The following is a 25,517-nucleotide window of genomic DNA, read 5'->3' on the forward strand; positions in this document are numbered from 1 at the left end:
TCTATACACAAACCACAGAAAATCAGTGTTTGTCCCTGGGGAGTCCCGGTCCATTAATATCAAATGCTGCTGTGCTGAACCAAGCCTCCCTAATTATCCTGGAAAATGGCTTTTGCTATGGGCTCCTGAGAGAAATTCCTCCCCTGCTCACGAATGAAGCCAGCTAAACAGCACTGGGATGCAGAAACTCTCCTTCCCAAAGCCCTTTTCCACCCAAAAGGGACGACCAAGAACATTTTCTTTGCTCAAGCAGCAGCCAGGTCTCCCCACTGCCTCAATCCCTGGTCTGAGGAGCATCTCCCTGCTGAGCCTTCCAACAGCATCAGCTTCCACCACATGTTACAATCCAGATGGAGAAACCCCTCCACCAGTCACAACCATTTCAGGAGGCCAACCTGGAGGATGTGCATCCTTTAGACACCAAAGTGCAACCTGTGGAAAACCAGGAGTGAGAAACTAAAGGGACTTAAACCAGTCAGGTGAAAGGGGTGAATGTGAAACCTCTGGAACTGCCCCAAGAAACTGGGATCCAATAATCCCTAGAGTCATTAAAAAGCTGTGGAGTGAGAGCAGGGAGGCAGAGTGTCTTTAGCAGTGACAAAATATATGAGGAAAACAAGTGTCTTGTGTGATGTACATCCCACAGTCATCACCCAGACTGAAACAGACCTGCAGCCTTTTCCATCCTTGCCAACTCATTTTGGATTTTCTCCTCCCTTACCTCTTTTTTGCCTCTTTCACTCATTCAAAAAAGCCACCTAGTCCTCCTCTCTTGTAGGCACCATGGCATGAATTTTGCAAGACAAATGCCTCAGTGTTTCAACCTTCCTCTGGCCTCCACCTCTTGGGAACTTACACACCCCACCCTGAGCACCTTCCCCTTCCATCTGGGCTGGCCATGTCTCATTCCTCCTCATCTTTCTCTTTTAAAAGCATAAAATCTTACCAGCTCCAGGAGGAAAGAGAGGCTGCAGGGTCTCTGAGGCCGCCAAGGGGCAAATGCAGTTCCAGTTCTCCACATGAGAAGATGCAGAAGATGGTGCCCACCAGGGACACCTCATGACAGGGGGATGGCTTCACACTGCCAGAGGGCAGGGTCAGATTGGATATTGGGAAGAAATTCTTCCCTGTGAGGGTGGGGAGCACCTGGCACAGGGTGCCCAGAGAAGCTGTGGCTGCCCCTGGATCCCTGGAAGTGTTCCAGTCTAGGCTGGACAGGGCTTGGAGCAGCCTGGGATGATGGAAGGTGTCCCTGCCCATGGCAGGGGGTGGAACTGGATGTTCTTTAAGGTCCCTTCCAACACAAATCAGTCTGGAATTCTAAAATTCCATGACTCCCAAATCCTGAGCCCTGCAACGCTCCCCAACAATCCCCAGCAGCAAGGGGACACCCACGGCTGCTGTCACACACCAAGCATTCATTCTTTCCCCTTATTGCTCCAAACTCACTCAGCTCAGCTTTCCACCTCCCCTACATACCCACAGCAGATGCATCCTAAAAATCTGCCTTCATCATCCTCCAAAACATTCCTGATTGCTCAGATATTGCCTCGCATTCGAGTTATGACACAGATCCCTGCGCCAGCTCACACGAGACCGCATTGCTCAGCAAACAGGGGGGGCTGTGCTTACAGGAAAACATCAAATGCAGAACAACCAGCCCGAAATAAAACTGCATAACGGATGGGAACGGCAAAACTTGAGGGGAAAATAAAACAAAATTTAAAAAAAAACCACCCCAGCTTCAAGGCTGCCAAAACTGAGCCATTGATTACAGAGCATTTGATCCATTTGCATGCAGAGAGCTTTGCTTTGGAGCCGAGATGGAAACAGTCTTAATATAGCTGGAGAGAAAATATCCTCCTTGCACTCTCCTAACTGCACTTTGATAGGAAGCAGCCACAGAGCAGATGGTGCCTATATATAATCACCAGACCTATTATCCCAGCCTCTTTTAGTAATTTGAAGGATGTGATAACCACAAGGAGAGCAGCAAATATTCCCCCTCCCTCCCTTCCCCTGCTAATTAAAATATCCAAAAAAAAAAAAAAAAAGGGGGAAAAAGGGAAAAAAAAGAAAAAAAAAAAGGGAGGAGGAAGCTATAATTATGGTAACAAATAAAAGAATTTCCAAATGAAGCAAATAACTATTTTGTGCACCGCTCCTTTAAACCAGAAGTCAAAAGTTAATTAAATAGCAGTGTGTTACTGAGTCAGGAGAACACAGCAAGTCCCAGCGCAGTGGGGAAGGAGACTGGAGATGCCCCAGATGAATCCAAACCACAGCACTGCCATCCCTCCTCTGTGCCCTCCTGCCATCTCTCTGCACATGCTGTGTGATGGTGAGGGGAAGGAGAGCTCATCTCTTTCCATTCCTCTCCTTGCCAAAGCCCAGGGCTGCACGGATTCAGAGGGTGAGCAACAGGAATTCTCTCCAGAATGGGATTCTCTCCAGGGGCTTCCTGCTGCATGAAGATGCTCAGGAAAACATCACAAATGTGATTTTAGTGATGCTTTGAGAGAAGGCTGGGGAATGGCAGTGTTGGGATGAGGTCACAGAGATGCAAGAAAGGTTTGAAGAGGGAATTACTCACAAGGCCCTTAACAGATGTAAGTTAATAGTGGAGGTGCTGAGGAACATCCCTGGCTCCCAGACAGAGCCCTCAGTCCCTTGCTGATGGCTCCAGGGGTGATAAAAAGTGCAGACAGGAACCCACAGGTGCTTATGGGGTGATGGGAAGAGCAAAGCTTCTCTCAGGAGAGCAGCAAGCTCCCATGCACAGTGTGACCACAGCCTGTTGTGGTCTGTGCCTGTACCTGACAGGTCTAGGGGGGTCCATCCACCAACAAAAGCTCCCAGAGAGAGGAGACTGCCAAGGGGTCTGAGAGAATTACTGGGGCTGCCTGACTTTGCTCCACAACCTGCAGAGCATCAATGAGCTGCCCTGGAGCTTCTGCACCACTTCCAGGCCAGAATCACCATTTATTGGCAACAGGAGTCCCAGGGACTGCAGGATACACACAAAACCACTGCTGCTGCTTCCTAACATCCATCCCTGAGACACCCAGACTGCTGTAAGGAAAGTGGAGGTGGCATCAGAGCCACAGGCTTCCATCTCCCCCCACCCCAAGGATATCCTTGCACATCAAGAATAGTGTCCCACCCTCCTGTCAAGGGACAGGAACACATCACCAGCAAACCCATGGCAGGCATTCCCTGCCCTCAGCACCTACAGTCACTGACTGCACTAGGATTTCACAAGCTGAGAGGCTGGGAACATCCCCAGGTGCTGCTGGAATAGATTCCCAAATTAGGTGGCCTCGTTCCAGCCAGGAAGCTGCAGGGCCATTGCTCTGTGAGCAGGGTATGTGAATTTGGGGGCACAGAATCTGTGACTGTGAATTCTGTAAGACCACAGAATCAGAAGATGCACAGGGACCCATAAGGATCACTGAATCCAGGTCCTGGCCTTGCACAGGACATCCCAAGAATTCTATCCTGTGCCTGAGAGTGCTCAAACACTTCTTGACCTCTGTCAGGCTTGGGGCTGTGACCACTTTTCTGAGAAGCCTATTCCAGTGCCCAGCCACCCTCTGGGACAACAACCTTTTCCTGATATCCAACCTAAACCTCCCCTGAGACAGCTTCACACTGTTTCCATGTGTGAATACAGACCAAACCTTGCATGAAGAAGGTCTGGAGGAAGGAACTGTGTGATCCCAGAGGACACACGTGTGACATGCCCACTCTGGGGACAGCCACAGTCTCTGGCTGGCACCCAGCGCTCCCTCTCCTCCTCCCCATCCATGCAGACCAACCACCACCTGCTCCATGCTTACCCAACACAGGGCAGTTTGCAAGGGCTAAGGCAGCCCAGAGCCCAGGGATTGCTGAAGTGCCCAGGAGCATCATCTGGGGTCAGCAGGGCTGGCTCAGGAGCACCCACGTGTGTCTGTACCCTCCACACACGGTTATGAGCCACCCACGGTATCATCACCTGGTGCAAGTCACCACCGAGCCCAGCCTCAAGGCTGGGCTCCTCCTTCCTTTTGGGGACCCTTCTCCCTTTTGGTGACACCTCTGCCTCCAAGCACCATGGCTGATGGGGGTTCAAGCAGAGCCACAAGCTCTATCCCGCTGTCCATGTGAAATCCACTTGGCAGAGCACACCCATGGGAAACGTGTTCCCTTTGCTGCCTCCTCTGCTTGGCAAGCAGGGATCCCTCACTTGCTCCACACCCTGCTACAGCAGGATCAGCACATCCCAGAAGCTGTAGGCTGCACATATGCCCCGTGCTGTCACTTGTTCCCAAGTGAGAGCAGAGCAGGCATGGCAGCGAGGACCCTGCTCTGTCTCTGTGCTGTCTGATGCCCCAGGTAACATCAGCTCTGCCTTGCCAACCCCATCCCCACAGAGCCATCTGCATCCCCCCTGGGCTAGCCATACCCTCCCAGGGCCATCCATACCCTCCCAGGGCTATCCATACCCTCCAGGGCTATCCATACCCTCCCAGGGCTATCCATACCCTCCAGGGCTATCCATACCCTCCCAGGGCTATCCATACCCTCCCAGGGCCACCTGCATGCCCTGAGAGCCAAGAGCTGCTGATAAGAAGCTTCTGCCCCATGCAAGGACAGGCAGCCCCATGAGCAAAGCTACCTGTGCTCTGCAAGTCCTGAATGAACACAACAGGAGAATCCCCCTTCCACACAGCCTGAGCTGAGTGCTCTTCAGTGGCTGATGGGTTCTCTAAGCCACCCTGTGAATCTGTCTTTTCCTCCTTCCCAGTGCAGGTTATGATGTTTGGAAGGTGACAGATAGGGTGACAAGCTTGGGTGTCAGCCTAGAATCCCTGTGGAGATGACTGAAGGTGGGACCTCAACATCACATGGACCTTTGTCACTTCAGCCACAGGCACAGTGAGAAAAGAGATCCTTTGGGAGCAGAGAAGTGAAGGGAATGTGCCAAACAGGCTCAAAGGAGAATCCCAAAGAGCAGGGGCAGCTAAGCTGAAGTCTCGAGGTTAGAACAGGAAGGGACACTGGCTATAAAACACACTCAAGAGCAGTAGCAGACCTTTCCCAGCATTGCTGACACCTCAAAAGGACACTGCTCTTGATCTCCACCACCACTTCCATCTCCAGTGCTCGATGGCCTCCAGGATGAGGTGGGTGGCCACTCATCTCACTGGCTGAGGGATGGTGTGCAGAGCTGTGGACTGTGCCTCCCAGGGACAAAGAACTTTGAATTTACAGAGGGGACAGAAAATCTGTATCTGCTGTTTGGTGCTGGAGTAGAAGATTAGGGATGGACTTGATGATCTTAAAGGTCTCTCCCAACCTAAGTGATTCCATGATTCTATGTTGTTCTCACTCACAGTCCTGTTTGCTGCTGTATTGATGTACATGGATTCCAGCAAATAACTCTGCTCAGACCTGATCTTCTCATACAACGATTCTGATTTCAAGCTACAGGGTTAGCAAGATTTTGTAGCACTGGGAACCTGACAAAGTGTGAGACTTCTAGAAGTGTTCTCTGCCCGTTGTGTGTGACACTAGAGGGCATGAGCAAGACAACAAATGCCCCTGTCTGCCACCACTGAGAAGCTCAAGTGTAATAAAGGCCAACGAGCTTTTCTCAGTCTATCAGTTAAAGAGAAGAAAAGCAGACATGAGAGGTGTCCCCAGCTGGCAGGATGAGTGCAGGGTGCCAAGTCTCAGCAAGGCCAACTGAGGAACAATTTTCTGAAGGCAATTCCAAAAGCTAATCCACCCCCGGCAAGAACAGGACATTTGTTTGCTTCACTGCTGTAACCTCACCAAGACTTTTTCATTTTCTCATGACGTGTTTTGCTAAGTCTGCATGGGAGGAAATGTGTGAGGCAAACACAGGCTGAGGACACACAGTGCCCTCCCTTCAGATGTTGCTGAAATCTATACAGAGAACAACTTCCAAGCTGCCCATCAACCCAACACAGATCAGGGTGGGTTAAAACATGCAATTATTCCATTACCCAGCTCAGTTTGGGTACTGGGTATGGCAACAGGGTTGTCTCCACTGGTAGGCAGTGAGCTATTGCACAGCAGGGTAGGGGAGAAGAGTCAGGAAACACACACTCTGTTCATGGCAAGTGCTTTCTTGGTGTTGTTTGTTCCACCTCAGTTTCCTAATGACTCAGGGAGAGCTCCAGCATGTTCATCTGCCCTCTCACTGGGGATTCCATAACTGGAGCAAATGTTGGCAAAATCCTGCAAGCCATGTCACACACACACAAGCCATGCTCTGACACAGTCCAGCAGCTGCAGATCTGCCTGGAGGGCAGGATCACAGAGACACGGAATTGTTTGGGTTGGAAGGGACCCCAGAGATCATCTAGTACAATCCCTTGCCACAGGCAGGGACACCTTCCACTATCCCAGGTTGCTCCAAGTCCTGCCCAACCTGGCCTTGGACACTTGCAGGGATGGGGCAGCCACAGCTTCTCTGTGCCAGTGCCTCGCCATCCTCACAGGGAGGAATTTCTTCCCAACGTCCAATTTAACCCTGCCCTCTGTCAGTTTGAACCCGGGCTGGGGTGCATGGAAGAACCCTGACTTACTTCTCTTCAGCTCTAGGACAAGCTGGAGGATTTTCTTTTTCAGGACATGATATTTGTAAAGGTGAGTCTTTCTCCTCCCTTGCTCTGCTCGCTCTCCTCCTTGTGGACAGACAGCACCAGTTTTCTGGCAGAGACTCCCATGGGAAGGGTGTAGCAGGCCTGAGCACCCGGCACCTTTCCCATTTGTGCAGGAGAGGAAGGGTGGCTCCAGACTGCCAAAAGCTTTGCTGGTCTAAGGATCTCTCTGTTCCCTCTCAGGGGCACCCAGGCAGTGCAGTGACACTGCAACACCCAAGAGTGCAACATCCCTCCAGGATGAACACAGTGCCAACGCCTGGGATTCCTGCTCTGTGGGACATTCCCTGGCAAGCCTCTGACTGTATCTACCCCTCACTGACCTGTGACTTCATGGTCCAAATGAGAGCAGTGTATCTGCAATCTTCCTCCCCAGCACAGCTAATGAGTGTTCCTCCTTTGCCCCTGCACAGATTCCCTTCCAAGAGGGTGGGAAACACAGGGCTAAGCTGTGCTTCCATTTGAAACAGATCCTGTCATGCCATCAGCCCGTGCTTGGCTGGAGCCAGATACAGGGGTAGGGAAGGAGCTGGAGCCCCACTCAAGAAGATGTTGGCAGCTTTGGAAACAAGCTGCTTTCCTCTGTCCTTTCAGAGTTTCCAGGCCATGTCTCTGTCACAAAGGCATTGTGCAACCCCAACATTTTGCAACTGCTGCCTGACCTGGCCACAGAGCCAGGGCTTCACCCCGTCCCCCACAGGCAGCTCCTCCCTGCCTGTGCTCCCGGGCCCAGGGCAAGGCTGCCTGGACTCCCAGCATGCTAAAGCCTGGCCTAAAGTTGCATCTCAAGCTTTGCAGGAATTGCTGATGCAGTGGATGGGAGGGAGCACACGAACATCACAGAATCCCAGAATGGTTTGGGCTGGAAGGGACCTTAAATCCCACCTGGTTCCACTCCCCTGCCATGGGCCAGACACCTTCCCTTAGACCAGACTGAAGACTCATCCAGCCTGGCCTTGAACACGTCCAAGGATGAGACAGCTGCAGCCTCTCTGGGCCAGCTTCCATTGTTTGGGCTGAATCCATATCCTCTGATCACTCCAGACCCAAATGCATCACTCAGGACACTGCTCCCACTCCTGGAGCACCACTACTGTGGTAAATCCAGAGTGACTCCTTCAGAGCAATCCACACTCCCCTCCTGCAACACTTCCTCAAGCCTTGGCTAAACCCTGGCTAACCCCTGTCAGTGCAGTTATGGGAGAGCTGGAGATGAACCAGTCCTGAACCAAATCTCAAAACTGGAGTCCAGGTTGAGCCAAAGTCAAAGACAGCACAAAGCAAAACACCTCATGAGCTTCAGCCACCCGTATTTAAGGCCTGTGCCATGATACATTAAACCTGATTGTGCCACAACAGAAGAATGTAGCTCAGACAAGACCACCACACCACCACACCACTGTTCTGGGAAAGACTTTGCCCCATTCTGGTGCAGGAACAGGAGTGCCTTTGCAGGGATGGGACAGGGAAGGTTGTGCCCTGCAGGGTGCTGTGGATTAAAGCCAGATAAACAAAGATAAACACCTCTGAGTAAGAGGGAGAACTTAAAACTAATATCAACACTAAAACCTAAACAAACACAAAGGAGTTGAGGGCTTTACTTTGGAATAAAAGATTAATAAACATATCGATTGAGGCAAGGGGCTGGGACAAAGGCTGACAGCCGTGTTTATCTTTTAGCATCTATCTGTGGACTTGCTAGGCTTTTGCCCAAGCCAAATATTGTGTTAAGGAAGTTTATGAACTGACACATGAAGTGTGGTTGGGTCACCTCCAGCTCAGCCCACGGCTGTCTGAGCATGGTGCCACCAAAATATGTCTGCAGGAGCTACAACAGCTTAACACGTGGGCCTGAACTATCACTAGGAGGGGATGATGCAGCCAAGCAAGTGGCAGAGACTGAGGAGGAATCCAAGCAAAATGTGAAGTGCAGGGCTGTTGGCAGACCCACAGGTGTTCCTGTCCTAGTTGCTGCTGAACACACGGAATTCTTGGAGAATTTAGGAAAAAACACAGCACTGCAGCAGCTCAGGCACTGCTGAGCAGTTCAGCTGTTGTGTCAGTTTTGGCATCCTGTGCCAATACCTGGGGACCACAATGGGCAAGGGGTGGGTCAGTGCTTCTGCTGAGAGCTCAGTCTGAGCACAGAAAGGCTCAAAAGGCCACCAGGGGGTTGTGGAAAGAGTCCTTCAAGACCTAACGCATCTTGCAAAGTTCCAGGCACTGTCAGTGATTAAATACCTGCTGCAGCCACCACACCTCCCAGCTTCCAGATCCTGACATAAGAACCAGACCCCTTCTGCAGCCTCTCTTCCCACTGCTTCCATGGTGTGCAAAGCCTCTGAACCACCAGGCATGCAAAAACCACATGGGAAACTCCCCAAAAAATAATCCTTGGAGAAGTTTAACAGACTGACTGCGAGTAAATGAATCAGGTTTTTCTCACCCTGCCTCCTTGTTAGACCCTTCCATGCAGCTCAGTCACCCTGGAACAGCTTCATAGCACAGGGCCTGGCTCTCAGAGAAGCTGAACATCACACAGCCCCACAGCAGCAGGAGCTGGGGGCTTCACAGACAGGGGATTGGGTGGGAAGGATGGTTTAGAGTCTGTGGAGAAGCTGAGACCCTTCTGCTAAATCCTCACATGCCTGCAAGGATGGACACAGGAGAGGCAGGAACAGGGTGCTACAGCAATGACCTCAGAGCTGTGTTTTGGATTGCTGTTGATTTGAAACACCACTTAAAAAAAAAGACATTTTTACAGGAGAGAGAAAAGCCCAGAAGCCCTAAGTGACCATTTTAAAGCTTTTAGCTATTTAATTGTGGCTTTCCACACTCCGATAGAGAAACCAGGGCTGCTGCCACAAGAAGCCTCTCCTCCCCAAAGAGCTCTCTGCATCCCTGACTTCAAGGAGATGCTGATAAAGCATCTTGGAGAGACTCCTGAATATGCCAGCGTGAAGGAGGACATGCAGCCCTGCAGGTGACACAGTGACAGTCACCCAAAGGTGTGACAGCCCTCCACAGAGCGAGCAGGTGGGCAGGGGAGCTTCTGGATCCCACTGAGAGGACGATGCATTCCTGCTCTCCCAGAGAGGGCTCACAGGGATCAAGGGCTGCTTTGAACACCAGTTACAGCTGCACCACAGCTTCACACAAAAACCAGTGTGAGGTCTCCAGTCACGGAGCTCTCCCTGTGTCCAACCTTGGGATGGGCTCTGAACCATCCAGCAAAGCCTGGCAAGGTCTCCACGGGGGAAGAACCAGGCAGCTCTCCTGGAAAACACTGAGGACTGTCCACCTAAACTCCTCAATCCCCACCAGCTTCACACCTCTGCAGTGCAAACACAAGGGAATGTTTTCAGATACCCTCAAGCTAGTGGATTCCAGTTCTGCTTCCAAAACTTATGACTGCACTCATGGTCCCAATCCCATTTCTTCTCACTAAGTCCTCAGCACACTTTTGGACTTGCCTCAAGGCCCCCAGCTCACTTTTGGACATGAAGTATCAGCCTCCTGCTTGCTTTAGGCATTCTTGAAACATGAACTGTAAATCTACACAAAGCTACACGAAATACAAGGGGTTCCCTTCAGTAACGCATTTTTGTGAGAAAAAGTGAGAACTTTTTCTTACTCTTTGCTGTTTTTCCCCTCCTCTCCAGCTCCCAGGTCTTTAAAATCCCACAGCACTAGAGGGGAAAAAAGACCCCAACAAGGCAAGCAGGAAATAAAAAAAAAAAAGCAGGTGAGGAAAGGAGACAGAAATAAAAGAAAATAAAAGGAGTTTTCTATGGCCCAGATGAGTTTAGCCCCTCTGCTAAGAGCAGTAATTCCCAGTGGGACGGGGCAGGGGTACTCACTGGTGCTTGTGCTAGTGCCGATGGTGTTGATGGTGGTGGGGACGGAGGAGGAGGAGTAGAGGGGCAGGTGGCCGTTCTCGCAGGCCAGGCTCTTGTCCTGCCAGCTGGAGGCGCTGATGCCCGAGTCCCGGGAGTTCTGCCACCCGTTGTTGAGCTTGTCATCCGAGTTCTGTCTTTGGTGATAGTAGTGGGCCTGCCCGTAGTCCAGCGAGTCGGAGCGGCCGCGGCCCTGCCCGCCGAAGCCGCCCGAGGTGCGGTCCTCCAGGTGGTTCAGCCACATGGCCAGGGCGCTCCTGTCCTCCAGGGAGGTGGCGGGGTGGATCAGGGCGTAGGACAGCAGCTGCCTGCTCTCCTCGATGTGCTGGTTGTGCTCGATGGAGTGCGCCAGGATTTTGGGCAGCAGCTTCATGTACTCGACTTTCGCCTCGATGTTGCCGGGTTTCAGCAAGGGCAGGTGGGTTAACAAGAGGGAGATCGCTTTGTCCTTGGATTCTTGTTGCCACTGGTTAATGATGCCTGTGGAAGGAACGGGGGGGAGGAAAAAAAACGAAAAAAGGATGATTGAGAAATTGAGAAACAGCTAAAAAAGAAATAACCGTGCCCCGGTGGGGTAAATAAAACGCACCAAACGGATTTCCACGTGTGTGGTACCACAGCATGAGCATCTCCCTGGCAAGGGGGTCACCACCCTCCAAAACCATTGCCACGGCCAAACTGGATGCCAAAAGTTACCAGATGCTCCTGAAAATCACTGAAAAAACCAAACTACACCCAACTCTACTTTGCTGCTGTGCTTATTTTCATCAAAATCACGATCTGGCCCGAATTTTCCATATTGTTGCAGATTACAGATAATACTACACAAAAGCACTCAGTGGGTAAAGGTAACCTTTCAAAAGAACTTGGTTGGAAAATTGAAAAGGTGAAGATTCAAAGGAGATAACACAGGTGAGAACCAGAGAGGGAAGAAGCTTTCCAGCAGGAACACAATCATCCAGCCAGGGTGTTGGTGCATCCACCGGCCCCAAAGGTAAGGAGGGAAGGGCTCAGCTGAAGCAACCCCAGAGCTCCTGTTCCTCTGCTGGATCACAGCAAATAGGAGAGGTTTTAGGAGACCAGGAAAAAAAAGGAAACCTAGGGGTTAGATTTCAATATGCAGAAGGAAACGTCAGGGATTTACAAACTGGTCACTTAACAGGAAACTCCTGCAAAACTGATGGAACAAATAATGAAACAACCTATTTGTAAGCACTTAGAAGATAACAAGATGATAAGTGACTGCCGACACCCATTTGTCAAGAGCAATTTGATTTCCTTCTGCGACAGAGCAACTGGCCTGTGAATAGCTGGAGGAACAGGCAGTGCTGTATATCTTGATATTCATTAAGTGCTGCTGCACATGGCTCCCTCAGCAGCACAGCAGGGAGGAACTGCTCTAATGTGGGCACACAACTCATCCAAAAAACATATGGAGGGAGCTGGTGGTGCTGATTCACTGTCAGACTGGGAGGATGTGCTGGGCAAGGAGATCTGTCCTGGCCCTGACACCACCCAGCATGTCATTGGTGATAAGGGTGATGTGATAAACGTGATCAGCATGCAGGTATTGTGCTAAAAGACAGGAAAATACCCCAGGAAACTGGACTAGAGGTCAAGCAATGTTGAGGACTCGAAGGGGTGGCATGAAGCTGTGACAGAGGAGGTTTAGTCTGGAGATCAGGAATTGGTTCTTCCCCTAGAGGGTGGCAGGGCACTGCCCAGGCTCCCCAGGACTGGTCATAGCACCAGCCTGCCAGAGCTCCAGGAGAATTTGGACAGTGCTCTCAGGCACAGGGTGGGATTGGTGAGGTGTCTGTTCAGGCCCAGGAGCTGGACTCGATGTTCTTGTGGGTCCCCTTCCAGCTCAGGATAGTCTGTGCTTCTGTGAGACTTGGAGAGATGTGGAATAACATCTGCATGAAGCAGGTGCAAACATCTGCATGCAGGTGGGAACAAACCTGCATGACTTGGGAAGCACCACGTCAGCCAGACACCGTGTTGCACAGAAAAGCTGCACCAGCCAGCCTGACACCTGGCTGAGAGGTGAACACTGGCATGGACAAGCTGCTCTCCACATCTGCTGCTGCCCAGGGAAATGCTGGAGTCACCATCTCTGGAGGGATTTAACAGGCGTGAGGATGTGGCCCTTGGGGATGGGTCAGTGTTGGCCTTGGCAGTGCTTGAGGAATGGTTGAACTCAATGATATTGGAGGGCTTTTCCAAACTAAACAATTTTATGATTCTGTGACTTGAACAGCAGCAAAGATGAGTGAGGCTGGACATGATGAAACTGCCTTCTGTAGGGCAGGATGGCCCAGACATTGTGAGATCTCCATCACCACAGGTTTCTCTGAAGAGCTCATACAAACTCCAAACACCAGCAAATCCACCCAGAGCACCCAGCTGACACTTCCCAGCCCCAGGACAGTCTCTGCTCCAGTGCTGACCAAACCCCTCTGTAAAGCCTCCAAACTTCCAGCTCCTGTCTCAGGCTGTGCTACAGGAGCCACAAATGAACCGTGTGGTGGAGAATACTCCCTCCTGCTTGCTCTGAACACACTGCCCAAAATTCCATCAGGTGAAATGGTGAAAAAATCCCCCAAAACTTTACGTTCTCTCTGCCTGTCTGCTGTCCTCAATCCATTCTGTACAGAAAGCTGCTCTAAATCACTGACTACCCCTACAGCCTCTGTGTGTTTTTGAGCTAGGGTAACTGAACCCACACCACCGAAATGCAGACCCACATCTCCACCTGTGGGATCATTCATCAGGTTTGCTCTTGGGAAGGCACAAGAGCAGATCAATATCCAGCTCAGGATGTTCTGTGATGCAGGAACTGGACCCTACGTTCCCTGTGGATATATACCTCAGGATATTCCATGATCCTGTGATTCTGTATGACCCTGCCAGCCAGCAGCTAACCCAGCCCTCCCACCACCCCTGTCCCAGAACAGAGCTGTTAAAGCAGCACCTTCTCCCAGTTAGCACCAAACTCTGGGCACCAGTTTCCTGACACGACTGCGCTGGTGAGCAGCTCTCACCCCTCCAGCTTCACCTTCCCAAGTCTCAAGGCTTCCTGTTTTAATAGGAAGCCACTAGATGGCTTGCTGGAAACGCTGGCAACTCTCCCTGGAACTTTCTGCACTGGTATTTACTTCTGCACAGACCTCCCCTCCTCCAGAGGCACCTCCTGAGCCAGTGACAGCGTGCCCTGTGCCGAAAGGAGCAAGGGGCACGATGTGGCACGGCTGTGGTGGAGAAGGAACTGCTGTACTGCAGAGAGGGGACCTTTGGTACTCTGGGTGTGCTCCTGGGCCTATGGGAATGCTGAGGGGTTGTTCTGGTGCTAAAAAAATGGGATTTGGGAGAGCAACACTCAGTACAACTGATGCTGTAAAGGATACACGAGTGGAGCAGGACTTAAGACCCACCACAGCATATCCGTATTTTCCAGTATTTTGCAGATGTCCCTCCTCCAGGCAAGGCTTCCTGTTGGGATGAATCTGATTTATCTGTCCCCTCTCTCTTAGCTGCCTGGTGAGTTGAAAACATGTCTTATTTTCTCCCATCCTCCTGCAGAGAGGGATGTCACACCCCAATATTTCATCATTGCTCTCGTGGTGGTTCAGCAGCACTTTCAGGCTGGCACAGCCAAACTCCAGCCTGGCACCAGCTGGGATTTTGTAGCAGCTCAGATAAACTGAGAAATCAAAGATCATTAAAAAAAAAAAGGCCTGCAATGCACTGCTCAAAAAAATCACTGCCACTTAAAACACAGGAGCAAAATACACACAGAAAAAGCAGAGCCTGGCGTAAACAGGGTGCAGGAGAGGAGGAGGAGGAGGAGGAGGAGGAGGGAGGCAGGTGGCCATGGCTGGACTCCTCCTCCTCACACGGGGGAGAGCTGAGCATGAAGGTCCCCACTGGAAAAACACAGGACAACACCAGAGCTGCTTCTTGGGAACTTTGTCTTGGCCTTTCAAGAGATTTGGGGGTTTAAACCATAACCCCAAAAGATGGAGCAGTGACCCAAAAGCCTGTGGCTGATGAAGGGCTGGGTGCCCTTCCCAGCCCCAGCCCAGGCAGGAGCTGGTCTCATTCTCAGCCACCAGCAGGATGTGCACAATTAAACAAAAACGGAAAATAATTAGATCTGAAAGAGGTTTGGCTCTCTCTGAGATGGGGCGGAAGGTCAGACTTAATCCTATCTGCCAGAAAACAGAGGATTGGAGAGGGCAGTGCAGAGAGGGAAAGCTGGAGCTGCCTGTGGGCAGGGGGAAAGGGGCTGGCAACACCCCAAAGCTCCTCTGCAGCCTCTGCCTGAACACAGGAGCCCCCACTTCAGCCCCTCACCTGCTCCCAAGCACTCGTGGCCACCTGGGATATATCATCCTTTACTGCCAGAATGAGCACTCAGAAGAAGCTGAGATCAGGATGTGTTTTGGGATCCCACATCCCGGGGTCCTGACACCATACCTGTGGTGGGTCACAGGCACTAATCACACCACAGCCTCATTAATTCCCCTGGATGCTGCTTCAGGAATGCCTGGTGCTTGCCATTATGAGGATTTCACTGCTCTGTGGAATGGCACAGCTATTGGCAAACCTGAGCATCGAGAAAGCCCCAAAGCTAGAATCCCCCCCTTGCTGCCTTGAAACTCCCAAATCCCTGTCCTGGCCACTGCTGCCACTGAACTGCCATCTCCTTTTGGAGAGGAGGTAAGATAACAACTGGCCAGCTCTGCACTGGGAAGGGAGGGGAGCTGCTGGTACCCCCAAGGCAGGAAATCCCAACTTTTATTATGGGACATTTTCTTGGATGAGAAGCTGAATGAAGGTGGGATGTGAAACCACCTTCTACTGAAGCATTACTTAACTGACAGGGTTTTGCTGCTAGACAGCCCAGCTGATGCCTGTGCAGCATGCCTGTGGATAAATCCAGCTCCAAATATAGTCGGGTCCTGCTTCCAAGACTGAAACCTGTGCTTGTGCTATGAATAGGACCAACACCATCCCCAAAACTGGGGCTTTCTGGCTGGAAATAGAGGTGAAGTCTGTCAATTTATTAAGCTATTAAGGGATTTCTCTGTCACAAATCTGCTTAATCACTGCTGGATCCCTGCAAACTGTTCACTGCCACCATGTGCAGTGGTGATGGATCCACCTTTAAAGCTGCACTGCACGAGGGACCCTCCTGCCTTTACTCTGAATCTGCCTCCTGAGGGATGAAGGGGTTGTTTCAGCCACCAGCAAGGCTCATGGTCCTGATGTCTTGGGAACAGTCACAGTTTTCCAAATTAAATCCAGACCAGATGGACAAAGGCAGGGATAGACACAACCCCTGCAGAAAACAACACGAGCGGCACACAGGTGCCTGCACTTACAAACCCCGAAGGACAAAACTGCAGGGGTTTGCATTCTAGTTTTGATTTTTGCAAACAGACTTCTGGGCCAGGAGATTCCAGTTTAAAAACACCACCCCTGCTGAGAGGGATGGCCAAGAGCAGCTGCCAGCAAAGGAAAAGAACGTGCGGGTCTCACCAGGTGAAACTTCTTCAAGGAACAAAGATAATGCCAAGTAACTCTCAAGGAACCCAAAACCCAACCAAACCCATCCAAGATAAACCATTTCATTTTGACATTGGGTTCTCCTCCTGTTACTATATACAACTTATTTCACAAGTGAAATAAGTTGTATATAGTGAAGTGAAGTGGTGAGAGGAGGCCACAGAGATGCTCCAAGGGCTGGGAGCCCCTCTGCTCTGGAGTCAGGAATGTTCACCTGGAGAGGAGAAGGCTCCAGGGAGAGCTCAGAGCCCCTGCCAGGACCAAAAGGGGTTCCAGGAGAGCTGGAGAGGGACTTGGGACAAAGGATGAAGGACAGGATGAGGGGGAATGGCTTCCCACTGCCAGAGGGCAGGGCTGGATGGGATACTGGGAAGGAATTCCTGGTTGTGAGGGTGGTGATGCCCTGGAAAGGGTACCCAGAGAAGCTGTGGCTGCCCCTGGATCCCTGGAAGTGTCCCAGGCCAGGTTGGACAGGGCTTGGAGCAACCTGGGATAGTGGAAGGTGTCGCTGCCCATGGTAGGACATTGTAATGAGATTATCTGTAAGGTCCCTTCCAATCCAAACCATTCCAGGATTCCATGGATTTGCTGATTGTGATTTTGGTTAGGTGAGTGAGATGAGTGATGTGTAACTTATGAAACAGACAACAGCTTATCCTGAGCAACAAGGACACCAATTTAAAGACTGGAAGCGTTTTAAAAACTGCCCAAGGATCTTCCAAGTGACAAAGAGGACATTCACACAGGAGGTTTGGTATCATTGCCCCCCCAGTGCTAAGTCAGTGCACTTAAGGGCTCTGGTTGTCAGCAAATTGCTCTTAAATTACTGTTTTATTATGCCCTTGTTTTCAGTTTTCCATAAAAAGTTCTCAAAAGCCCATTCAGATAATTTGCCCAAGCAAGAAATGACTAAGAGAGGGAATCATAGGCTCATTAAGGTTGGAAAAGACCTCTAAGATCACTGAGTCCAACCATTAACCAGATGCTCAGATCTGAAGGGCACCCTCCAAGCTTCCCAGCAGGGCTGAAAGGAACTGCACTCTCAGATGTATTTGGGGAGAAAAAACAGGAATTTGTATGAAAAGTTTAGGTTGGGATCCTTGGTCTTGTAAAGTGACATACTGCAGCATTAGGGACTGGAGAGAGGAACTGGGTGCTCCTGGAGGGCAATCAAACCTTCCTAGGGATGGACAACACCGAGGTTTTCATGTCTTGCATGGCCAACACCAAAGGAAAAATCCAATCCATGCTTAGGCAGCTGGCATCTGCTTCCAGTGAGCCTGGAATCAGTGGCCACAGAGCAAGAGATGGCTATTTCTGGGTTTGCAGGAAGGTTTTTCAAGAGGCTTCCTCAGCAGCTCCCAGAAGAGGTTCCCATTGTTCGCCGTTTCCTGGATTGTGAATGTGAACCTGGATCTGGGTGATGGGCAGAGCTATGTGGAAGGCACCCACTTTTTATTGTCAGAGGCAGAAAAATCAGCACCTGGACTCCTCCTGCTGTGCAAACACCCAGCAGCACACCACGACCCACCAGCTTCTCCACACATCCACGGGAGATGCTGCACTTCCATCAAAATCCTCCAGATCTGCAGTAACCGAGGTCATCTCCAGCCAGCCCTGGGATCTCACACCTATCCCAGCTGCCTGGATGCCCTCACCAGGGCAAAAGGGCTCAAGAAACCCAACCCTGCACATGAACACAGCCCAAAAACCTCTGCCTGGCCACAGCAGCATCTCCCAGTGCGTGGCCATCATCAGACAAACCTGAATTCTACATCTGCTTGTTCCAGTTTCTCCCAAGCACTTCTGTTTCCTTTCACTTCTAGTTGAATTTATCTGGTTTTATGCTTGAATTCATGTTCAGATTCTGAGCTAGATGATCTTTAAGGGTCCTCCCAACCCAAACCATTCAGTGATTCTATAAGTGGAGTGGAAAAAGCCCCCCTCACACAGGGTAGTTTGCTGCAAAGATAAAGCAGAAGAGCAAAAATTTTGGAGATTTCACCCCCAAGTCCGAATTTGCACCAAGTGTATCAACCAAGGCCAGGCTGCTGCCAGTCCCAGCCTTCCCACCACTGGGTTTACTGGTCTGTGAGATGGTCCAGCTCCCCACCACCCATCATAGAAATCCATTCTCCAACAGCACAGCAGACACAAACCTCTGCCCTGGCTCCTGCTGCAGCAGCTCAATTGAAGGTGAAGCACGAAGTGTTTCCAGCTGAAGGGATTTAAATTATTATTTGCAGCAATTAGCACCTGCATGTCGGCCCAATCACAATACTTTGTTTGCGCAAATTTACATCATTCCTTTTGTAAATCAGCCTCACTCAAAAGGCCAACATTAAGGAAAACAAAGCGAGAACCCCGTTGGAAACACTCTGTACCCCATCCAGAGCACATCAATACCCTCACTGCTAAACCTGGCAGCCTTCTCCCCCCACCAGAGGCCAAATAATCAGAATTTCAGCATGTGCCTCCTCGGTATTGCAAACGACTCTAATTAAAAGGAAAAACATCTCGACGATAAAGGTGACTGCAGACCTGCCAGCTGCACGGGGCAGAGAGAAACTGAAATGCTGGTGAAGCTGAACCCTGCCCCTCATCTCCCCAAAAATCACAGCCAGCACAGGGGAGAAGACACCGGCGGCGCTTCCCAGCCCCTCCAGGCCGGCAAGGCTGTGGTGGGTAAACCCTGCCGACCTTCCCCCTGCTGCAGGCCTGGATTTATGCCTGTGCTGACCTCGGCGGGGAGGGAGGAGCTGATCCCACACGTCTGGAGGCAGCGGGAGCCGTGCCAGGCCCGCCGGATCCGCGGCTGCCTGGCACCTCCCGCACTCCAGCGCTGCATCCTGGAACAGCTTCCTCAGAGGGCACCAAAACTGCTGACCCCAGAGAGCACCAAAACCCCGGGATGTGACAGAGGGAAAGCCAATAAACCCCCGTGGCTGGCTTTTTGCTGTCACTGCCCTCCACTCAGGTCTGACAGCCCAGCCTGCGGAGGAACTGGGGAGCAGTGGTGAAGCTCTTGCTGTGGAACAAGCCTTGCTAGGAGCTGGGAGCAGCCTGCAAAAAAAGCCCTGGAGACCAGGAGGGCTTGGGGACTGCTGTGTGTGGGATTAAGGGCTATGCAGTTCCCCTCCTGAGCACCCAATCCCACAGCTTTGAACCCCCAGGTCTAACACACTGCGCTGCCCCAGCATCTTTGGTCTGTATTGAGAATTAAAAAGGCAACCACAGAATTCCCCTTTCCCTGATGGGTCACTTTCCTGAGCAAATTCAAGGGTGGACAACCTCTCTGAAGGACAGACAGACCTTTTGCCCACCAACACCCACGAGGGCAGGACAGACAGACATCACACAAGGCACAGGCAGCATCTCCTCTCTCCAGCAGCCACATCCCAGCTCACGCCCCGGCTCTGTCGCAGCGCCAGGAGCACCGGAGAGCGACGGAAAATCTGCCAGAGATGCACAGCAACCTCTGGGTTCACATGGTGCTGGCTCCCCTCCGTGTTTCCAGCAGCTACATCACACTCTAAGAGGCTAAAAATACATTGGGAAAGTACTTAATGTTTCTTTTCCACCCGGGCAGCTGCTGCAGAGAAACTCCAAGTGGGAGGGGAGGTGAACGGATTGGAGTGGATGCAGGAAAGAGAGGCAAAAAAATGGAGCAATGGGCACAGCACATCCCACAAAAGGTGGTGGCTGGGGAAATCCCCGCTCAGGCAACACTGGTTCCTTGGAAAAACAAGGGCAAGAGCCACGTAACCATGAAAAGCAAAGTGTTTCTGACTACAGACCAGGATTTAAGGCCAGGCTGGATGGGATTCGGAGCAATCTGGTCTAGTGGAAGCTGTCTCTGTCCACAGCAAGGGGTTGGAATGAGCTGATCTTTAAGGTGCCTTCCAACCCAAACCAATCTGTGATTCTGTGGTTCAGCACTGACAGGAGCACGGAATAATTCAGGAAGGAGCATCTCCTCCATTCCTAATTACCAAGATTATGAAGCTCCATGTAAATTAACTACCCAGTATTCCCTGTAAAATGCAGCAGTGAATATTTAACCAGCAAAACCAATTCTGTTCCAAAGACACAGCCTTCCTGCAATGGCTCCCAGCACTCCCCTGTGTGCAACAGGCAAGTCCACCACCAGGGCCGAGGCAGGAGGGATGGGTTTGTCAGGACAACTGGGTGTCAACAGGCACATGGGCTGCTGCACTTCATTTTGGAAGAACAGCCAGTTTCAGAGAATTCTGGAAGGGACCTTCAAGACCACTCAGTTCCAACCCCCTGCCATGGGCAAGGACACCTTCCACTACCCCGGGTTGCTCCAAACTCCATCCAACTTGGCCCTAATCACTTCAGGAATGGGGCAGCCACAGCTTCTCTGGGCAACTCTTTCAACAATTCCTCGCAATTCCTCTTGGTACACCAGGCAAGGGGAGGTGACTGTATGACTGTAAGTTCTGGGTAAATTAAAAGCCAACAACGCCCTGCTCCTGTCTCCAAAACCCCAGTGTGGGATAAGATCGGATAAGACACAAGCACAACTCGACTTGTAGCCCTTTTAAAGGCAGCTCTCCTTGGGTACCAAGTTCAGCTGTGCATCACTGGCTCCTCTCTCCATTAGACTCTCCAAAGCAGCAGCAGCCCCATCAAGTGTTAGCAGGAGTTGGGAATTTCAGCACTTAAGCCCGGCTCAAGGACAAGCCTAGATCAGATCTTCCCATCCTGTCACCCCAAAGAGGCTGATGAAACCCCACCAGCACACAGGGCAGCTCAGCACCCTCCACACAACTTGTAAACTCCAAATGGGAGCAGAATGCCCATTATTTTGGTCAGATGCAGAGCAAACTGGAATATCTCTCACCAAAACATCCCTTAACTCCCACTGAGATCCACAAGGACAGAAGAGCCCAGCTGCACTGTGAGCAGAAATGAGTAAGGTTTTCATATTTTTGCCACTATTTTCCCCCTCTGCCTCCTGAGCTTGCCAGAGCTCCAGTCATTAGGAGGCTGTTTGTACAAACCCAGAAGTGATGTATTTTTAGCACTGGAGAATTGCATGGCACAATCATTAAGGAGCTTCTGCAGACAGCAACAAGAGCAGGGATTTTTCCTTCTCTAAATTGGCTCCAGCCACTACAGTTTTCAGCCCAAAGCAGACTTTCAGGAAATTCAGGAGGAGCGGGAGCCTTTTTCCATGACATATTTAATCCTGAGCTGAAGTACACTCAATTTTCACACTGTGCATCCGATGGGAGGCTTCATGGATTTGTTTTCTAGGCTGTACTGTTGCACACTTTTGCTACAGAGCATAATACCCTGTATTATCACAACACTCCCTAGCAACAGGACTTTAATTTAGTGCAGAGATTTCCAATGCTGAGAGCATTTCACTGACTCAGAGCAAAGATGACATGCTGGGAAACCTTATCAAAAGCCCCACGGGTGCCAAGGGAATCTACACCACATGAATGATGGCATTCGAGCTTCTCAACACAACGTGGCCAGCGCTGGCACAGAGAACACCTTGGGAAAGAGGAATTTGCATCACTGATTTCACAACCCCCAGTCCAGCGTGGAGTGATGTCTACACTGATGGTGGCAGTGCCAACGGGTGGGAAATTAGAGTGAAAATCCAACAAGTGCTCAGTGCTCCGACAGAGAAACGTGGGGAATGGTTCAGAGTCAGAAATGAGAGCCCAGAGCCAGGGGGGACATCAGCAAGGACGGGGTGCCACCTCCTGCTTCTCACCCCAAGGTCAGGAGGAGGACAGATGCTTGGCAAACAAACCAACCAACCTCCTACAAAAGCTGTCCTGAAGAGTGAAGCCAACCTGGCACTGGACAAGAATGCTCAGTGCCAGTTTCCCTTCACTCACTGGAGCACCCAAGCCCCTGGGCATCACAGGCATCCTGTTCCCAAACCTCAGATGGGCAGGGTGGACTTTGGGAAGCCCAGGAAAACAGTGCCAGGGTCTCACCTGACTACAGAGAGCATGCAAAGGTACAAAAGCCCCATCAGCACTGTGGACACTGTCAGGGAAGGTGCTGCTCCACCTCTGCCCATTGGGGCAGAAGAGCAGGAGAAAGCAGCAGCACCATCCTGGGTGGGCTGAGAAAGCTCTCATGGCAGAAATGACACTGAAACCATGTCCCTGGTGGAGAGCAGAGGGGAATCCATCAGCCCCTGTGCATGCAAAGAGGAGACAGGAATATCAGAGCAGCCGTGCCAGGTCTGATGGACACAGATATCCCGAGCAGATCCTGGCTCAAGTGGCTTCACTTGGCTGCTGTGCAGAGCTCAGCCGGCCCCCGGAGCCCGGCCCACGGCTATGGGACAGGTCAGCAAGGATTAAAAGCATAATTAAACAGGGGCTGCAGATTGTTTCCATCACTCCCTGGAGCCCGTGAGCTCAGCCACGGGAAAACGCTGCTGGTTTTGCTGCCTCTGGGACCTGGGGTACAGGTGGGAAATGAGTTCACTGCCTGCTTTCACTTACACCAGGGCTGTACTACTCACATGCCTCCACACGCCCTCAAATCCAGATTTTCAGTGGAATTTCCTAGGATGCAGGAAGCCAAAGAAATAAAACATGCAATTTCTGTATCTCTGCTTTGAGCCTAATCTGTAAAAACACCCGAATCTTCCTGACTTTCAGTGAAGAGACTACAGGCACAACCACAGGCATGGAGGCAATACTCCTCTGACTTCTTAATTTCAATTGCAAAAAGCCTTTTACCAAAAGCTTAATTGAAACGCAGATAAGTTCCTTCAAAGGCTAAAAGAAATATATAAAAAATTATCTGAATGTCATAACGGTGTTGCCTAAAAATGGATAAAGGATTTAGAAGAGGGAAAAATAATACTAAAAATAAGTTATGAAGGGTATGCAAGGTATTGATATACAGCACATGGTTTTAACTGTTAATCATTGAACAGATTCCAGTATAAAAATAAAGAGACTGAAGCTGCACATAATGGAGGAGTTGCTCTATTTATAAACTTCTCTGTGCAAAGGGCAGCGAGGGCCGGGAGTGGAGGCAGAGGGACGCTGCTCCGGAGCTTATATTTGAGGGAAAATAAACAAGGTTTATTTATTTTTTTTAAAACGTTGTCAACAAAACCAAACTGAGTTGCCCAGGAGCCTGTGTGCCCCAGCCATGTGAGCAGCATTTCCAGCCCTGGCATGTGACAGCTCTCCTAATTTAGCCAGTAACTCACTCCCTCTGACCTGTAATAACACCGCTCCCAAATTAGAGCCCTCAATTTGACTTGGCTCCACTCCTTCCCTCCCAGCCACATAAAGCATCCTTTTTCACCCCCTCTCCCCGAACATTCCTAATCCCCTCCTTTTGCACTGCCAACTCAAACTCCCATTTAGTCTGCCCCTATTATTTTTTTTCTTGTTTGCAAAGGGACCAGGGGGGTGCAGGCAGCAAAGGGCAGGGGAAAAAGACCGGTGGAAAAACACCAAGAGACAAAAACAACAACAAAATCAGACAAAAATTCCAACTTGGTGACATTCAGCTGGAAAAGCTCAATGACTCACATGCAAATAAAATCTGCCCAAATTCACTGTTGCATGACGCAGGCCACTGGCTCCAGCATGAAAAAGGCTGGGATGAAATCATCCCCAGTTAAATGGGAGCTTGGAAGGCTGCAGAAAGCAGCCGCATCCCTCGGCTTAATGGGAAACACAAAGGAAGGAAGTTCAGGGAGTGAGAACATCCCCCTTTTCCCCTCCTTCCCACCGACACCTCGCACCATCAGTCATCCCCAGCCCTCGGCCAAGCTGCTCCCCCCCAGCAGCCTGCTGCCAGATTTTAATGGGCTTTCCTGGAATACCAGCTCAAAAGTAAAATAAAAATGAAGGTGGCTACGTAGCAAGGCAACCCCCACCTCCCTCCAGCAGCCAGTGGCTTCTTCCAGAGATTTCTGCCCTGATCTTTGCAGAATGGTCAGAGAGTTAATGCTGAGAAACCCTGGACCAAATCCAGTCCCTCCCCAAATCCCCCGTGTACGCGGGGAGGGATTTAAATCTCAGTTCTCAGGTTTGCTCCTGCATTGCAACAGTGCTTTAAACCTTAGGAGCTCTCAAATACTGTCTGAAGTCACGTTACAGGAATGCACTTGGAGTGACCAGCAGGGAATGGGGTGCCAGGGTTTCCCCCAGTGCCAGGATGGGCACCAGGCTCTGCATCCCACCCCTCAACACAGCCCTTCCGTGGGGCTGTGCCATGAACCAGGCCACTGCCCTCCTTCAACCCACAAACAACAGTGTGAGGGGAAGAATAAACGAAAAAAAAAGTCATTCTAACCTGGATTGGGAGTGACAGCACGGTTCTCAAAAGGCTTTTGGTGCTCCACACAAAAAGGGAAAACAAACCTGAAGACGGGCGCTGGCACCTCTGCACCCTCCCAAGTGCTGCTCTGGGGATCCCTGGTGAGTGTCATCCCTCTGACCTGCTCTGTGAGATCCCACCTGGAGTCTGGCATCCAGCTCTGCACCCCAATACAGGGAGGACACAAAGCTGCTGAAGTGAGTCCAGAGGAGGCCACAGAGCTGCTCCAAGGGCTGGAGCCAGGCTGGGAGAGCTGGGGCTGTTCTCCAGGGAGACTTTGGAGCCTCTTCCAGTGCCTAAAGGGGCTCCAAGAGAGCTGGAGAGGGACTCTGGACAATAAAATTAAGCGACAAGACAACGGGGAACGACTTCCCACTGTCAGGAGCAGGGCTAGTTAGGATATTGGGGAGAAATTCTTCCCTGTGAGGATGCTGAGGCCCTGGCACAGGGTGCCCAGAGAAGCTGTGGCTGCCTCTGGATCCCTGGAAGTGTTCAAGGTCAGGTTGGACAGGTTTGTGATTCAATGATCCCTCTGGGATGCAGGAGGACAGTACCCCAAGCATCCAAGAGTGGCCACAACCAGCTGTGAGTGAGCAACGAAGCTCACTTCAGCTACTAAGAGATCCTCTCTCCCAAGGAGAAATTAAGTGACCAGCTTCACATTCATTCAGAAACTGGGTGCTTCAACCTTTCTGGACTTCCCTTCAGGCTGGATGTGCCTGTTCCTGGGATTACCCCAGTGCTGTCCATTTGGAAGATTCCACAAGCAGGCTCCTCAGCACTCGCTCACCCCGGCCTGCAGTGGCTGCAGGAGCAGGGTGTGAACAGGGCCATAAAAGGGAACTGGGAGACTTGAGCCTGCTGCCAGTAAGCCCACATTTGCTCTGGAGGAATCTGCACCTCCCTGGGAAAAAAAAAAAAACAACAACCAACAAACTATAAAAATAATATATTGAGGTCTGCAAGTGGGGAAAGGCTGCAACTGCCTGCAGGAGGACATCCGACTGTGCCCGGGCCATCTGGTCACCCA

At 51.0% G+C, this 25,517-nt stretch overlaps 1 protein-coding gene across 7 annotated transcripts in view; it reads right to left on the bottom strand.

Annotated features, from left to right (window-relative positions):
• The window catches only part of SAMD4A (sterile alpha motif domain containing 4A), a 98,633-nt gene that overhangs the window by 26,486 nt on the left and 46,630 nt on the right, over nt 1–25,517 (bottom strand). For all 7 annotated transcript variants that reach the window (XR_010080666.1, XR_010080663.1, XR_010080665.1 and 4 more), the window contains one exon: nt 10,535–11,050. Coding sequence is in view for 3 of the 7 variants with exons in the window: in XM_063399657.1 (XP_063255727.1) it covers nt 10,535–11,050 (516 nt within the window). In the remaining 4 variants the exon portion in view is untranslated. The remainder of the gene's footprint in view (nt 1–10,534; nt 11,051–25,517) is intronic.

The sequence above is a fragment of the Prinia subflava genome, chromosome 5 (genome assembly GCF_021018805.1).
Source record: "Prinia subflava isolate CZ2003 ecotype Zambia chromosome 5, Cam_Psub_1.2, whole genome shotgun sequence".
In the NCBI taxonomy this organism is placed as follows: Eukaryota; Metazoa; Chordata; class Aves; order Passeriformes; family Cisticolidae; genus Prinia; species Prinia subflava.